Genomic DNA, 16838 nt, shown 5'->3' with positions numbered 1-16838 from the left:
CCACCGGGCTCCTCTAGCCCGCGCTCGTCGTTGCTCTTGGAGGTCTCCGCCTGCATCCCGCCGCGCATCCTGGATCCAACAATTCCAGGGGACCTGTTTTCCAACCCCGAGAAAACATTTGGGTTCACTCGTGGGGAAACAAAAGTTAAAAGTATGGCCATACCAGAAAATTAACCCAATTACAGAGCAACGGTAACTCGACTGTCACATTGGTGTTTGAGAAGAATTAGCCGCTCCTGCTGGGTTGAAGGCTGTGTGCTATACACAGCCACGCGACCCAGGTGGCAAGACTAAGTTTCCTTAGCCAGAATCTAATGGTTAATATTGTTCACTTGACAGAATCCAGAATCACCTGGTAAAAAACTATGGGCATGTTTATGCAGGTTATTTCGGGATGGTTGAGCTGAGGAGGGAAGACCCAACCTAAATATAGATGGCACCATCTCATGGCCTGACTTTCTGGACTAAAAAAAGAAGCAAACTAACATTCATCTCCCTAGGCTTCCAGTCTGTGGACACAACGTGACTGGGACTCCGGTATGCAGAAGCAATGTGGCTTCCCCTTCTCCAGGCGTCATGCTTCCGCGTGATGGACTGTATCCCATTAAGCTGTAAGTCAAAATGAACCTTCCTTCCCTTAAGTTGCCTCCTGTCAGGCCATTGTTAAGTTTTCCTAAGTCTTACGGGGTTCCCTGTCCCTCCAGGAGAAAATAGCTACTTATTAGAGTTCATGTATAGGTTAACACCCTATACACATAGCACACAGGTACTGTCCATCACACACACACACACACACACACACACACGAGAGAGAGAGAGAGAGAGAGAGAGACAGAGACAGACAGACAGACTGACTGACTGACAGACTAAAGGAGCTCATTAATTCGTTGATAGTGCAAAAATACAAGGGAAATGACGGAAGCAAAACAAGACCTGCATATGCCTAGATGAAGAAGCACAGAAAAGACATCAAGATATATTGAAATTCAATCAAGTATCAGGAAGCAACCTAACTAGGAGGTGGTGGCATAAGCCTTTAATCCCAGCGCTAGGGAGGCAGAGACAGGAAGGAGGATCTCTGAGTTTAAGGCCAGCCTAGTCTATAGAATAAGTTCCAGGACAGGTTCCAAAGCTACATAGAAACCCTGTCTAGAAAAACAAAAACAAAAACAACACAAAATGTTTTCTTGGAACAGCCAGGAAGAGAGCTGATAGGTACAGAACTAAAATGTAAATGAATGTGTGGTTACAAGGACGCATGTTTTGTTGTCCTTCTTTAGACACAAATTAACTTTCACTGAGAACGTGATAAAGAGTATCTGCTTGCTATTCACGTTTCGATCTCACAAGTTTCGATCTCACAAGTTTCTAAGAAGCGACTACTACTATCTTTCAGCTTTATGGTACTAAGTAGAGCTTGCCAAGTACCCTTGGTAACACCGTGAGTTTAAAAACCATGGTACATTAGCAGGGCGTGTTAGCGCATGCCTTTGATCCCAGCACTCCGGAGGCAGAGGCAGGAGGATCTCTTGAGTTTTGAGGCCAGCCTTTCTACAGAGGGAATCCCAAGACAGCCAGGGCTACCCAGAGAAACCCTTTCTAAAAACAACGCATGGAAGACTGAGGCTGTAGCTCAGTGATAGAATGCTTGCTTGAGTCTGATCCCTAAAGCCACATCTCCAGCTGTTAGCTCTACACACTCCGCACCTCTCCAGCCTCTGACAACAACCAGTTCGCAATGATCACGGGGCCCGGCCCCCTCATTTCCTTTCGGAAAGGACCCACCCCCAAGCTTCCCAGGCCAGAGCGCAACGGGCGGAAGTGACGGCATCAGATTGCGTCGGGCTCCGGCGGGGTCGAGTCCGGTAGCGGTGGCGGGTTCCTGCTGGCGGTTTGACTAGGTCTCTGCGGTCCAGGTAACGGTCGGTCAGCCTTTTCTCCGCTTTGAGGGGGTCCCCGGGACAGCCGGAGGGGACTCGGCATGGGCGCGCGGCCGAGCGGGGAGCGGCGCTCCGCGCGTGCTGTGGCGGCTCGGCGAGTACCAGTCACCGGGCCACCGCTCCGGCGGGGTCTGGAAACCCTGTGCCAAGCGTGAGAGTTTCCGGGGGGGCTGGCACCGGGCGGCGCCCCACGCCTCCGCTGCTTCCCCCTCTAGGAGACCGTTTTACCCAGGCCTGCGGCCCCGCGTTTTTTCCCTCATTAAGGACAGTATGGTCAGAAGCCTTGAGATCAACGTATAAACACGCGCTACTTTATTTACGCTGTGCTCACCGCCTTTAGGCTCAGGTTAGCGTGGTTTTCCAGAACTCTTGAGTAGGCTTTTCTGGGAAAGGACGCCTGACAGGGTTAGGCAGACACTTGGGGAAGACTGCAGAATAAGTTTCTCAAATATTCAATTTGATGGCTTAGTTTCCAAAAGATGAAAACCCTGGAAAACAGCCTAAAAATAAGTTAGTGTAGTGATTATTCGGATTTTATGATACGTTGAGGAAAGATGGTTTGTCGTCTGCAGGTGTGAGATAACCTCTGCATAGCATAGGACAAATATTCGTCTTGAATAATCAGCCGGTTCAGCCAGGCCGTGGCGGCGCACGCCTTTAATCCCAGCACTCTGGAGGCAGAGGCAGGTGGATCTCTCGAGTTTCGGGCCAGCCTGGTCTAGAGAGCTAGTTCCAGAACAGGCTTCAAAGCTGCAGAGAAACCCTGTCTAATAATAATAATAATAATAATAATAACCAACCGGTTCAGTAAACTTCATTTACACAAAGTGATCTCGATAAATCACTGATTATACTTTGGACATTAAACCCAACCTTCATTATCTTTTTGGCTCAACTAAAGCAGTGACCTCAGAAATTGAATTTTCAGTCTCCAGTTTTCTCAGATTTATCTTCTCTTGACAAAGGAGCTCCCCATCTACACTTACAAATCCTTTAACTCAATCCCATTGCCTGTGTAATAACTCTCCGAATTACATCACCCACCTATAGCTGCTGTGTTACCTCCTGTAGTGACTCCATACCAAGTCTGTCACGTACTGCGTGCTCTCCTAGTCTTTGTCTGCCTTTCCCTTGTGTGTGTATGCTGATTTGTATGTTTTTGTTCCTCTTGCTAGATTCGTGTTAAATTGCTCCTGCTTTGTGAAAGATCTGGCCTTTCAAAAAGGTATGCAACTTTAGTGTTTTTCTTAATTTTTAAGAAGACTTACGTATGTGAGCCAGGTGGTGGTGGCACACACCATTAATCCCAACACTCAGAAGGCAGAGGCAGGTGGATCTCTGAGTTCGGGACCAGTCTGGTGTACAAGAGCTAGTTCTAAAGCTACACAGAGAGAAACCCTATCTCCTGTCTCGGGTAAAAAAAAAAAAAGAAGGAAATAGGTTTATGTTCGTGAATGCTTTTGCCTGTATGTGTACCACATGCATGCCTGTGGCCCATGGAAGACATAAGGGGGCACTAGATTCCCTAGGACTGGATTTACAGCTAGTTTGAGCAGCCATGTGGTGCTAGGCCTCAAACCTAGGCCTTCTGGGGAGAAACAGTGTTCTAAAGTGCTGAACATCTCTCCAACCCCTGACTTTAGTTGTGTTCTTCCTTCCATAGCATTCACTGATGATTATGTACCACACACCAGGCCTGGTTCTAGGTACACAGATCTGAAGACACGTGTGTACTGATTAGACATGTGTGATGACTATGTACCACACACCAGGCCCAGTTCTAGGTGCACAGATCTGAAGACACGTGTGTACTGATTAGACATGTGTGATGACTATGTACCACACACCAGGCCCAGTTCTAGGTGCACAGATCTGAAAACACGTGTGTACTGATTAGACATGTGTGATGACTATGTACCACACACCAGGCCCAGTTCTAGGTGCACAGATCTGAAGACACGTGTGTGCTGATTAGACATGTGTGATGACTATGTACCACACGGCAGGCCCAGTTCTAGGTGCACAGATCTGAAGACGTGTGTGCTGATTGCAGCTTTCTTACGTCTTGCCTTAGTAAATATCTGCGATTTTAGTGTTGCTAATTTTTTACAGTTATATGTATTTTTTATATTGATAAGGACTGTATCTTCTTTATCTTTGTATCTGGAACATTTTTGTTAGAGAATAATTACATTTTTCTGGTGATATCAGAAAAAGTGTAATTTTCTTGTAGCCTTAGTATCTCTTGTATATCTAGTATCTCTCAGAAATGGGCATTTCTTCATTTTTTTTTCTTTTTCTCTATTTTTTTTAAAAAAAGATTTACTTATTATGTATACAGTGTTCTGCCTGCATATATCCCTGCAAGTCCGAAGAGGGCACCAGATCTCATTACAGATGGTTATGAGCCACCATGTATGTGGTCGCCGAGAATTAAACTCAGGACCTCCAGAAGAGCACACAGTGCTTTAACCTCTGAGCCTTCTCTCCAGCCCATCTCTTCAGTTTTTCACTAGTGACTTTGTAGGAACATGGTTTGGGTCCTTTGTCCTCTGAGTGACTGTGACATTCTCTCATTGGACCTCAGAAGGCTTGGACCAGCATGGACTTAACATGACTGCAGACCTTTGAATATACAGCTTGTAACTTTGAAGCCTGTATGTCTTGTGTGATATTAGTTGATGATAAACGTTTAGAATAAGATCTGATTGTCAGGCTGGGGAGATAACTCAGTGGTTAAGAGTATTTGCTGCCTTTTTAGAGGACCTGATTTTGGTGCCCAGCACCTATATCGTGGCTCACAAATATCTGAAAATCCAGTTGTAGGGAATCCAATACCATCTTTCTGACATCTGCAGGCACTACATATGTGATGCACATACATACATGCTTACAAAACACTCATACACATAAAATAAAAGTCCTTTTATAAAGATTTAATTGGAATAACTAATGTCTGTCCTGTGTTTACTATGTGTCTATAGACTTATCTCCTCCCTGCCCCCCAACACACAGTTTCTCTGTGTAGCCTGGCTATCCTGGAACTTGCTCTGTAGATCAGGCTGTCCTTGAACCTCTGCCTCCCAAGTGCTGGTATTAAAGGCAAGTGCCACCACCACCCAGCAATTAGACTCATCTTGATTTGATAGCTAATTCAGTCTCTTCATCCATTGTTGACTCACACAGTCCTTATGGCATCTCTGAGCAAGTTATCGGTCTGCATGAACTGAACTGATGTTAAAAAAAAGTGTCTTTAAAGAATTGAGGATGGGCATTTGCCTGGTATTTATGAGGCTCTTGGTTCTGTCGCTACCACTACAAATTTAAAAAAAAAGCTGCTAATTCATAATCATACTGCATATCCATGATCACCAAAGAGATGATTTAAGAAGCCCAGTTCCAGGCATAGTTTTTATTAATGTGTTCTAAGGAGTTAAGAACATTACATTTATAAAATTAATTGTTTAATCTGTCTTTAATTAAAATTGGAACACAAAAAATGATTACCTAAAACATATTATATCCAGTTCAATATTTATGCCACTTTATGCTTGAGACATTGGGAAGGGTATAAAATAGAGCAGAATATTTAAAAACCAGCATTGATCTAATAGTGCTATATAAACAGTACTTAATAAGTGTTCTCTAATAGTACAGTTCACTTAGGAATTTGTTTTTCCTAGGTGTTCCCCCATACCCCCAAAAAGATCTTTTGCTGGGGGTGGGGTGAGGGGTTGTTGCAAAGGGCTGGTCCCTGATTCTGACTCTTAAAAAAGATGGCTCGGAGGTTAAAGTACTGCCTGCTCATCCAGAGAACCCAGGTTGGAGCCATCTCTCCTGCCCTACAATTTGATCTTAATCTAAACCTTTATAGCATACAGGTTTCAAAGTTACAAGTTGTATCTCAAGACCCATATTTATTTTAAGTATATATATGATCCCATGGTGACTCACAACCATCTGTTAATTCCAGTTCCAGGGCATCTGACCCTCTCTTCTGGGCCTCTGCTGGTACCAGGCATGCAAGTGGTCCACAGGCATACATGCAGGCAGAATACCCAAACATAAAATATAAAGTGAATTACATTTATGTCAACAGTCAGCCTGTGAGAATCTGTCCTCTCCTTTCACCATATGGGTAAACTCCGAGTGTCAGAATTGACAGCCTGTACTTGCTGAACCATTTCTTGGCAGCCCTTTTTCCAAAAGTTTTTATTACTGATCTTACCACCTTATTTTTAAGTACCATTAAAATATTTAACTACATAGTAACATAGTTTTGTTGGCAGTTTTACATGAGTCACAGGAAACATGGACTAGGCTTTTGGGATTAAAAAATATATTATCCCTAGGCTTTTGGGATTAAAGGATATATATTTCTCCAAGATAGCTTATATATATATATATGTTTTGTTTTTGTTGTTGTTTGTTTTTTGAAGTGTTTTGAGATAAGGTTTCTCTGTTACTTTGGTGTCTGTCCTAGAACTTGCTCTGTATCCAGTCTGGCCTCGAACTCAGAGATATTCCTGCTTCTGCCTCCTGAGTGCTGGAATTAAAGGCGTGCACCACCACCACTCAGCATATGTGTGTATTTTGTATGAACATGAAACTTCTTTAAACTTAAAGCATTTTTTTTCAAGCACAGCATCACTGTTTCATGGTGTGTGGAGATAACCTGGAAAGTTAAGAACGTGTCTAAGGAGAATTTGCAGAGGATGCTCTAGGAAAACTCTGAACACTGAAGGAAGTGAGGATCATGGACCAGAACAACAGCCTTCCTCCTTATGCTCAGGGCTTGGCCTCCCCACAGGTAAAAGAGCAAGAAGCGGGGGCAAGGAGAGCTGACATAGTCCCATTAAGAGAAAGCAAAAGAAGGTATACTTTAGCCACCCAAATTTGAACATGGATTTGTATGCTTCTCAAGCTTGTTTTACTTTGTGGAAGTTTCTGCTTTGGGTAGGCATGATGCGCTTCTGCTTGGGGAGTTGATTTAGAACCTAATTTAGAAGACTTCGTCTGTGTGAGCTATAGAACATTTATTTCATTTACTCAAGAAGATTCCTTCTTGACTCTGTTGCAGTCACCTCCCTAGCCCAAGATGACAACAAAATCTGCTTACAAAGTTAAACATTAATTTTTATATAAAATGTGTGTGTGGTTGCAATAGAATTAGACCTAGATTATTTGTTACTAATTCAGTATTAATTTTGCCGTCTTTTTTCTTCCTACTTCCACATAAATAGTTACTAAATCTAGCAAAGCTTGTAAGACAGAAACATAGAAAAGGCAGTTAACAGTATTTAACAGGCTTTGGTAGGTAATCCTCATAGACTGGGTTGCACTTTACACAGGGACATGCACCTTTGTATTGTCCTTACGGTCTAGATATGCTTGGGTGGCTAAGCATCTGTCTTGTATATTATAAATAACAGACTCCAGATGCTAAGTACTCATCTGCTGTGTTTAGTACCACAGAAGAAAGTGATTCATCTCAGGGTACCAAATTCTTTCCTAGTAATTCATGACCTATTATATTCAGAAAGCATCAGGTTTTACACTTTACCTGATAGCCTATACTATTAAACATTAATGTCTTAATCATTCTCTCTCTGTTTTCCACAGGGAGCCATGACTCCTGGAATTCCTATCTTTAGTCCAATGATGCCTTATGGCACAGGACTTACTCCACAACCTATTCAGAACACCAATAGTCTGTCTGTTTTGGAAGAGCAACAAAGACAGCAGCAGCAGCAACAGCAGCAGCAGCAGCAGCAGCAGGCAGTAGCAACTGCAGCAGCCTCAGTTCAGCAATCAACATCTCAGCAGCCCACACAGGGTGCCTCAGGCCAGACTCCACAGATCTTCCATTCCCAGACTCTGACCACTGCACCCTTGCCAGGCACCACCCCCTTGTATCCTTCACCAATGACTCCTATGACCCCGATCACTCCTGCCACACCAGCCTCTGAGAGCTCTGGGATCGTACCACAGTTGCAGTGAGTACCTCTTAGCGTGTGTGTTCTCGCTTTCCCTCTTCCTGTTTTTTTTATGTTTGTGTTTCCTGTCCTCTGTCCCCTGTACCAGAGGAGGCTCTCAATGGTATTACACTATTGGCTTTCAGACAGTGGATTTACTTAAGGTAATTCTACTATAGTGTGGCTTCATCTGCTCTTGGCAAGGAATTGAAGCTACAGAGTGAGTCAGTGTTCTCAGCAGAGCTTTTCCTTAGAAATGGAGTTGTGTTTATGTGTTGGGGCCGCTGAAATGAAGTTGAGTTTCATCGATACTGTGGACATTTCCCTGTGGCTAATTGTCTGAGTTACAGCCAATTGTATCACAGGCTTGTCCAATCTTTGGAGATTTGTGAGAATGGCAGCTCTTGTCTTAATAAATGTTTCTACTTAAGTGAAATAGTTCCCACATGTTAAGGGGTAGGAGGCACGGGCTTTTTTTATTTCTTCCTGAAACAACCCAAATCTAGATACTGCTCAGTAACAAGTATGTAGATTTCATTTAAGGAAGCTTGTAGCCTGACTAAAGGTTCTTTGCAGACAACACTGTTCAGTTTATGTTTGCTGATCCTCCCTCCTACTTTGAGATCAACTTTCCTTTTACATACATAATTGTCATTTGTAAGCCATGCCAGATCATTTTTAAGCTACGTGGTATATAATCATGAATCTTGACTATTACACATTGCCTGTATACAATTTTAAGATTACTTTTGATTTTTATAATTTTAGAGAGATAAGCCCTGTTAGCTCTCCTTTAGACAAAGTCTGTACTGCTCCAAACTAATTTTTCATGCGTTTTTGACTCTCACAGGCATTCTGCTTTGTATTCTGATTAGAATCATCTATTAGAGCCAGCCTAGGACATACACTTATTTCCATAGCCACGGAGCATGTACTTGGGAGCCAGAGGCTGGAAGATCTCTGAGTTCAGAGCCAGCCTGGTTTACAGAGTGAGTTCCAGCACTGCCAGGGCTACACAGAAAAACCCTGTTATTGCATAGAATGCTTCGAGACTGGGATACAATGGCATGAAACAGTCTTTTAGACCCAGGTGGGAAATGATAAATTCTGTGCCTGTGTGCATGCACTTTCCTATGTATGCTGCAGGAGAACCTCAAGAATCATATTTTCACACTGGTTTTTAAGATGGGATCTGTCACTGCTGGTTGGGTTAAGCTGACTAGCCAGTGAGCCTCAGGAATCTGCCTGTCTCTGTCTCCTTAGCACTAGGATTGCAAGTGCACGTTATCACTCTTCACGGGTTCTGGGGATTGAACTCCACAGGCTCTTTAAAATGGAGCTGTCTCCCTAGCCTGCTAGTGATGATTCTATTTAACATGACTTACAGTGGTAACTACAGAGCAGAGTACAGGTATTTTCTTCCCTTGCTAAAGACATTGAATTCCATTTTGGGAAGATTGAGAAAATCCACATCTTCTTGTTTTTACCATATTGACTTAATAGTGAGCTAATGTTGGTAGTATTTGAGAGCTCAGGAAGGCATGGCTCCTGAGACACGCAAGTTCTAGCTCCTCCACTTGGGAGTCATGTGCATCCCAAGCCAAACGCAGTGCATCCCATGGAGTCTCAGCTGCTTTGTCTGATTATGGGAATAACGGTTACCACTTTATAGTACGGTTTGGGTATTAAGTGGGAATACCTGGTATGTGGCACTTTTTAAGACATTTAGAGTCAGCAGAGTTTTTTGTTTGGTTTTGTTATTTTTATTATTATTATTACTAAAGCCTGGTGAAAAATAATAGATCATCAATCTAAATCATGTTTTCTTTTCCAAATTTCTTGCAGAAATATTATATTCATAGCAAATCTTGGTTGTAAACTTGACCTAAAGACCATTGCCCTCTTTGTTTAAAAGTTAAATATTTTAAGTAATTATGTTTTTAAATTTCTTATAGAAATATTGTATCCACGGTGAATCTTGGATGTAAACTTGACCTAAAGACCATTGCACTTCGTGCCCGAAATGCTGAATATAATCCCAAGGTCAGACCCATTTTCATGTGTTTGAGACTATATAAGATAAACAGAAAATTCTTCCTAAATCTGTAGGTGAGAAAGTTTGTATTGTGCTTGTTTCTTGATTCAAGCAAAATGAGTAGTGTTATGTTTAGATTAGGAAAAGTTCATTCTGGGACTTTTCATTTTGTTCTGTTTTCCTGTTTTTGCAGTATTGGGAGTTTAACTAGGACCTCAAACATACTAGGGCAGTGCTGACCACTAAACTAAACTGTTGTTGTTGTTGTTTTGTTTTTCAAGGCAGGATTTCTCTGTGTAGCCCTGGCTGTCCTGGAACTCACTCTGTAGACCACACTGGCCTTGAACTCGCAGAGATCCACCTATCTCTGCCTCCCAAGTGCTGGGATTAAAGGCGTGCACCACCACTGCACTGCCCGGCTGCATTCTCAGTTCTTCAACTTGTGTTTTATTGAATACCTACTATGTATATCCTCCTTCATATGTAGAAATCCATATAATGAACTAACTTTACATACACGTACGTTGTGAAGGGTACCACAAGAAGTTGGAAAACAGAATATCCCATTTATATCCTGAAGCATATCTGATAACATATCTGTGGTACCCACTTCAGTAATCCTGTGGGAGAGCTGGAGATGGATTGCATGGGTGGAGAAAGATAGGTCAGTGATTAATAATTGTTGGCTGTAAGTACAAGTTTATTACACGTTTTCCCACCTTTGTGTAACTTTGAAGGTTTGCTGATAGACAAAATTATGTGTGGTGGTATAGACACAGATGGCTTTTCTGATAGAGAAATTGCAGGAATTTAAGAGTCTGGCTTGGTAGTAGAACACTGGTCTAGCAAGGCCAAAGACTTGATTGTAATCAGGCTTTTTGTCCTTTTACGGTTTGATAAGTCATTGAGGAACACACAGTTCTGGTAAAGTCCCTGGAAGCCTTTGGAAGCCTTAGCTTCCTAGGCCTTAACCTGGCTGTTGGTCTGCGTACCCTAGCTTCAGTTTTGTCCATTGTCTTCACCAGTGAGTCTCAGTTCTCCCCCTTTGTCGTATCCTGTAAGTTGAGGTTGGCCATAGAGTCTCTGACTTCTTCCTGTGGGAGTGTCTTGTGCTCCTCACATTGCTCCTGTCACAGCTCCTTAGGTGACCTCTTGTGAAAGAGCCTCACACTTGTGATCCTGGTGGAATTCATTTATAGGCATTAGTACAGATCAGCCACATGAATGTGAAAGGATTACTTTCTGGGGCACTATTTTATAGGTTCTTCTAAAGGAAAGGGAATTGGTAAAGGACCTGAGTCCCCGATTACTTTCTGGGGCACTATTTTATAGGTTCTTCTAAAGGAAAGGGGATTGGTTGTTAGGGGTGTGGTTTTCTTTTTGACAAAGAGATTCAAGTTATGTAACTTACCTGTTGTCTCCTCCCATGATACAACTGGTATTAATGACATGCATGCCCAGTTTTGCGTGGGCAGTAGGTGGCAGTAGGGGATTCCCCTTAAAAGGTTACTCAGAGGATACAGTTTGCCTTATTGCACCAAAAACATTCAGACTGAATCAATCAGCCCTACCCACTCCCTGCCTTGTACTTGGACACAACTGGAGTATGATTGAGTAGACTGTGTTTGGTGATGTGCGTGTGCGTGTGTGTGTGTGTGTCTGCGTGTGTCTGCGTAGGTGGGAGTCTTTCTAGGTTTGGAGAGGGGCTGTATATGTATTTTTCATGCAGGTAAGGGTCTTGGACTGCCAGGTGCTTAGCCCAAACCAAGAGAGGTCCCAGGTTTCAAAACTGTTCTAGATGCTTGCCTGCCTTGTGTTTCTATCTGTAATAGGGTTGTAATAGCTACTTTATACTATGATTTCATTTTTATGGCCTCAAACTCAGACCCTTTTGTCTCCACCTCCTGAATGCTGGAATTAAAAGTGCATTTTACTGTGCCCAGCTGTGTACTGTGATTTCATCAGTTGTGTGTCATCTTGAAACTGGAAATGTGACAGCATCTAGATTGAGGAAAAGAACGAACGGTCTTAAGTATAGGAAACATGTGGGCCCCACTTCATAGCCAGGTTTTTAGTTGAGTATAAGGCTAACCAGAAAATTAACTACAGAGACTCAAATTGGCCACTGTTCACTTTTAGTTAACCAAGTTTTTGTTATTTTTTAGTATATACAGCTCTTATATCTACTTGATGAATCATTCACCATATTAAGATGGTAGCTTCATCTCATCTAATTTTGGCTTAAAGCCTACCTGTTTGTTTTCTGTTTCCATTTGCTTTATATCATTTTCCTTGCTTTTACTTTCAGTTTGCAAGTGTCCTTGCCATTGAGGTGTGTTTCTTGCAGTCAGCAAATGTTGGGATTAGAAAAACAACTAGTCTTTGTCTTTTAATTGGATAGGTAAGACCATTTACATTTGGAGCTCTTACTAAAAAATACTATATGATTTCTAGAATTTTATTGATTGTTTTTCTTGGTTGGCTTTCTCAGCTATCATCGATGGCTAGGAGTTAGTTTACTGAATCTGCATGGTTGATTCTTTCTTGGTTCTCATTTATCCATCTGTTTCTCATAGAGACTTATTCTTTCCTGAGCTCTCTGTCTCTTACTTTGTGTGTAGCATCCGTCAGTATTTTCTGCAGTGCTTACTTTGGTACTAATGGATTGCTTTATTTGGACAAACTTGGAAAGTTCAAAAGAGCAGAAAGGAGAAAAGATCAGGAGATTTTTTAAAACTGACCAATAAAAGAAATACCCAAAAAATGTAGATAAGTGTGAGAAAAGGAATAAGAAACAAAAACATTTTAGAAGATACTTTTGTTTGGTTGGTTTTGGTTTTTCAAGGCAGGGTTTCTCTATGTAGTTTTTGGAGCCTGTCCTGGCTTTATAGACCAGACTGACCCTGAACTCACAGAGATCCCGCCTGCCTCTACCTCCTGGGTGCTGGGATTAAAGGCGTGCACAAAGATACTTTTTAAATACATTGACAGGAATATCTGGTGTAGCCAGGAGAGTTTTACCTGGGATCTACAATACTTGAGCTTTCTTCACTCACAGAAACTAACCAGAAATTAGAGTGCAGCTTTGATGCGTCTTTCTGGCCGTTTTAGCGGTTTGCTGCTGTCATCATGAGAATAAGGGAGCCGCGAACAACTGCGCTGATCTTCAGCTCTGGGAAGATGGTGTGCACCGGAGCCAAGAGGTAGCCGTAAGGGTTTCTTTGTTTCTGGGGGTTGCTTTCATCAGGCTAGCGCTTTTGTTTTGTTTGTTTCGAGACAGGGTTTCTCTGTGCAATCCTGGCTGTCCTGGAACTCGCTCTGTAGACCATGCTGACCTCGAACTCAGAGATCCAACTGCCTCTGCCTCCCAAGTGCTGGGATTAAAGGTGCGAGCCACCACCATCCAACCTTAGTTATTTTTTTTTATGAAAATGAAGTTTTCATCTCAATAGAAATTTGTGGGTCAGAATGTATTAACAGTGATCATAACGGAATCATATGCTACATCATGTCCTTTAAATCTAGGACTTGTCAGTAATGTCGTAAGTTCATGGCTGATGTTTTGGTAGAATATGGTTTCTGTTAAAGACAATGATAGTTTAATTCGTTTTCTAATTTACTCTGTTTTAAGTTATTCTTAATTATTCCATTAGGGTTCTGCACATAACTCACTGTTTATCCTTCCTACAGTGAAGAACAATCCCGATTAGCAGCGAGAAAATATGCTAGAGTTGTGCAGAAGTTGGGATTCCCAGCTAAGTTCTTAGACTTCAAGATCCAAAACATGGTGGGAAGCTGTGATGTGAAGTTCCCCATAAGGCTGGAAGGCCTTGTGCTGACCCACCAGCAGTTCAGTAGGTAGGTCTGAGAGAAATCCATTTATAGTCTCCTCAGGCATCATACAGGGTGAAGCACATTTAAGACATTCAGTTTCTAAGCCTATGATATAGTTGCAAGTTGAATGTGCTACTAGTAAGCAATTATACTGCACTTTCTGCTGCCCTCACAGCCCCTGTTCCCCTAGTCACTTAGTGACACCCAAACGCCCCTCCACTGGAGTGACTTAGGTTCACTTCTGTGTGCCTTATCATTTTGTTAGTCAGTAAAAACATTTAAATACATGAATTTGTAGTTTCTTCTACCACTTGAATCTTCTTTGTCAACATACTAGCAGAGTATAAGATGGGCAGCGGGGAAGAGCTGTCCGTTATGATTGCTTGTCATTCTCTGGTGAGCATGTCCTCAGCATCCCTGCCCACAGCACGTCTCGTATCTGTTTCCTGTTTGCAGCCGCACCAGCTCCCCACACTCACCATCCTCCTCTTGCTTCAGGACCTTTGCACAGGGCAGTTTTTTTACCTGGCACATTAGGTTCAATTTTCAACGTAGAAACTCTTGTTTGAGTTTTAGAGATCCATTCAGTGTTGCTCATCTAGGCCTGCCCTGCATTTATTTCCAAGTCACACATAAAACAGATCGGTCCTTTTATCAGACTGAGCTAATCAACCCAGAATCACTAGGATAGAATTTCATTAACTAATGTCAGTTCAGGGTGTAGGCTCATCTTCGAGCTCATACTTGCTTTATCACTCTGGTTAAGTCACCCTGTTAGAAAAACTGACAGCTCTAGAACATTCCTATTCAGGGAAGTACGATATGATTGATTTCCAGGCTGGCTGCCTGTCACTCTCAGCTCTTAAGATGAGTGGTGGGATTTTTTTATAAACTAGACTTGCCCAGAGTGAATCTAATGAGGATCAGAGAACATGAGTATACAACTCTTGTCTTTATCAGAAAATGTGGATTCTGTGAAGACAGCATTACGTGATAGGACAGCATGTAGTCCATGGCATGCAGCTCTTGCTTGGTGAAAGTGTTTTCATCTCACGTGTCCTGTTTGTAGATCACTCAGTATTTCCAGTACTTCACAAGGCCTCATTGTGTTTATACAAAAACTGATGACTTCCCATTTCCTTTCTAGCTATGAGCCAGAATTATTTCCTGGATTAATCTATAGAATGATCAAACCAAGAATTGTTCTCCTTATTTTTGTTTCTGGAAAAGTTGTATTAACAGGTAAGTTAAAAGAAAAGTAGTGTACCAAAATTGCACAGAATTTTGGGATAGCGTTTCTGTCTTGGAACAGTTGTCTAGCCTCTTGTAAGGATGTTTTTGTTTACATTTTGCTTCCCATCCTGACCTCCATGGGAAGGGGGAAGAGGGAGAACCGCAGAGTCCTGCTACAGGTGTAGTCTTCAGCTAGAGTATGCGTCATGGCATCAGGCAGAGGGGACTCTAGTAAGTGACTGTTTTCAGTGGCATTAGCCCCTGGAACTTGGGGTGAGTAGGTACCATTCTGAGGTAACAAGGCTGAGAGGAGTTCCACTGAATGCCTGCAGTTGGGAGAGTTAAGGCTTCAGTCCTCAGTGCTCACAAGTTACCATGCCACTCAGGACCAGTGTGGGAAAGAACTGTGGGCTAGGGGATGGGAGTGGGTATTGCCTTGCTGACTTGTGGATCCTGGCCAGGACCAACTGTGATTAGGAAATGATGGTCTAGGGTGTTAAAAATTACCAGGTATATTTTATATATAAATTAATGGTTTTTTAAGATAGGGTTTCTCAGTAGCTTTGGGGGCCTGTCCTGGAACTCGCTCTGTAGACTGGGCTAGCCTCAAACTCACAGAGATCCTCCTGCCCTCATTTCTTCATCACAGTTGGTCCTGGCCAGGATCCACAAGTCAGCAAGGCAATACCCACCCCCATCCCCTAGCCCACAGTTCTTTCTCACACTGGTCCTGAGTTCTGGGATTAAAGGTGTGCACCACCACCTCTGCCAATCTCATTTTTTAAAAAATGCTAAAGAAAAAAATAATAAGGTTTTAAAAACAAGAGCTGGAGAGCATGGCATGGTCAGCCTGGTCTAGACAGCAAGTTTGTCTTAACTGGGTATGGAGAGAACTATACTTGTGACTTTATTTTAAGGCAGCGATGTTACTATTTTAAGAAATGTTACTTAACCATCTCATTTCTATTCCAATGTGTCTTTGTAGGTGCTAAAGTTAGAGCAGAAATCTATGAAGCATTTGAAAACATCTACCCCATCTTAAAGGGGTTCAGGAAGACCACATAGTGGCTGCCGTGCGTTATTGCCCCCCACCCACTTGTTTTTTAAACCTGTCAGTTGTGGTACAGTTGTGAGAAGAAGGACACTCGGTTACAGGTGGCAGCATGAAGTGGCACTGTCCTGGGGACGCTGGGAAGGTCACCTCCTCTGCACTGTGAGTCGCTTGCTCTGTGCTGCTACTCGGGCAGCTCTGCCCACTTATTTATATTTAGATTTTAAACACTGCTGTTGATGAATTTGCTGGTTTAAGGGACAGAACTTTTAAGTGCTCAAGCCACCTGTACAATTGGACTTTTTATTTTAACTTTTCCCCCAGAAGCCAGTTTTTATATTTCTACCAGAAAAGTAAAAAATCTTTTTTAAAAAGTGTTGTTTTTCTAGTTTGTAACTCTAAGGAGTTATTTTTGTGCCAGATACATTCCGCCTTCCCAGTATTGCAGAACTGAATAGTTGTATTAATCAAAATAAATGTACATATTTTCTTTCTCCAGAGTACTCTGCACAGAAACATGCAGCTTGTAAATTGTTAGATTTTTGTTATAAACGAAACCTTGTAAGAGTCATGTGATCATACTGTCAAAGAGATTTATTTTAGATATAATGCCTGAGACCACTGTTTTGTTTGCTTGTCATTTTTTTTTTTGTTTTTGTCTGTTGCAGTGAAAATGGACATGCCACTGATTTTTATGATCCACACTGAACACCTTCTTATTCCTTAGATACTCTATAGTGTCTGGATCTTCACCAAACTAGTTATGTTCT

At 42.3% G+C, this 16838-nt stretch overlaps 1 protein-coding gene across 8 annotated transcripts; it reads left to right on the top strand.

The window, feature by feature from the left end:
• Positions 1-42: 42 nt before the first annotated feature.
• LOC119820429 (TATA-box binding protein) lies at positions 43-16142 on the top strand. Of its 8 annotated transcripts, none has more exons than XM_038338731.1 (11): positions 43-151; positions 501-611; positions 1779-1916; positions 3116-3165; positions 6586-6750; positions 7563-7936; positions 9871-9958; positions 13062-13153; positions 13641-13808; positions 14932-15026; positions 16003-16142. In XM_038338731.1, exons 5-11 carry the CDS (start codon positions 6697-6699, stop codon positions 16080-16082), a joined length of 951 nt encoding a protein of 316 aa, XP_038194659.1. In that variant the 5' UTR covers positions 43-151; positions 501-611; positions 1779-1916; positions 3116-3165; positions 6586-6696; the 3' UTR covers positions 16083-16142. The 8 variants fall into 8 exon arrangements, with proteins under 8 accessions (XP_038194659.1, XP_038194663.1, XP_038194662.1 ...); XM_038338735.1 differs by having other exon boundaries at positions 6581-6750; XM_038338732.1 differs by having other exon boundaries at positions 71-192.
• Positions 16143-16838: the final 696 nt, after the last annotated feature.

The sequence above is a fragment of the Arvicola amphibius genome, chromosome 8, assembly GCF_903992535.2.
Source record: "Arvicola amphibius chromosome 8, mArvAmp1.2, whole genome shotgun sequence".
Taxonomy (NCBI): domain Eukaryota; kingdom Metazoa; phylum Chordata; class Mammalia; order Rodentia; family Cricetidae; genus Arvicola; species Arvicola amphibius.
Note: the sequence above shows the minus strand (reverse complement) of the source record. Positions and strands in the feature narration are given on the sequence as shown.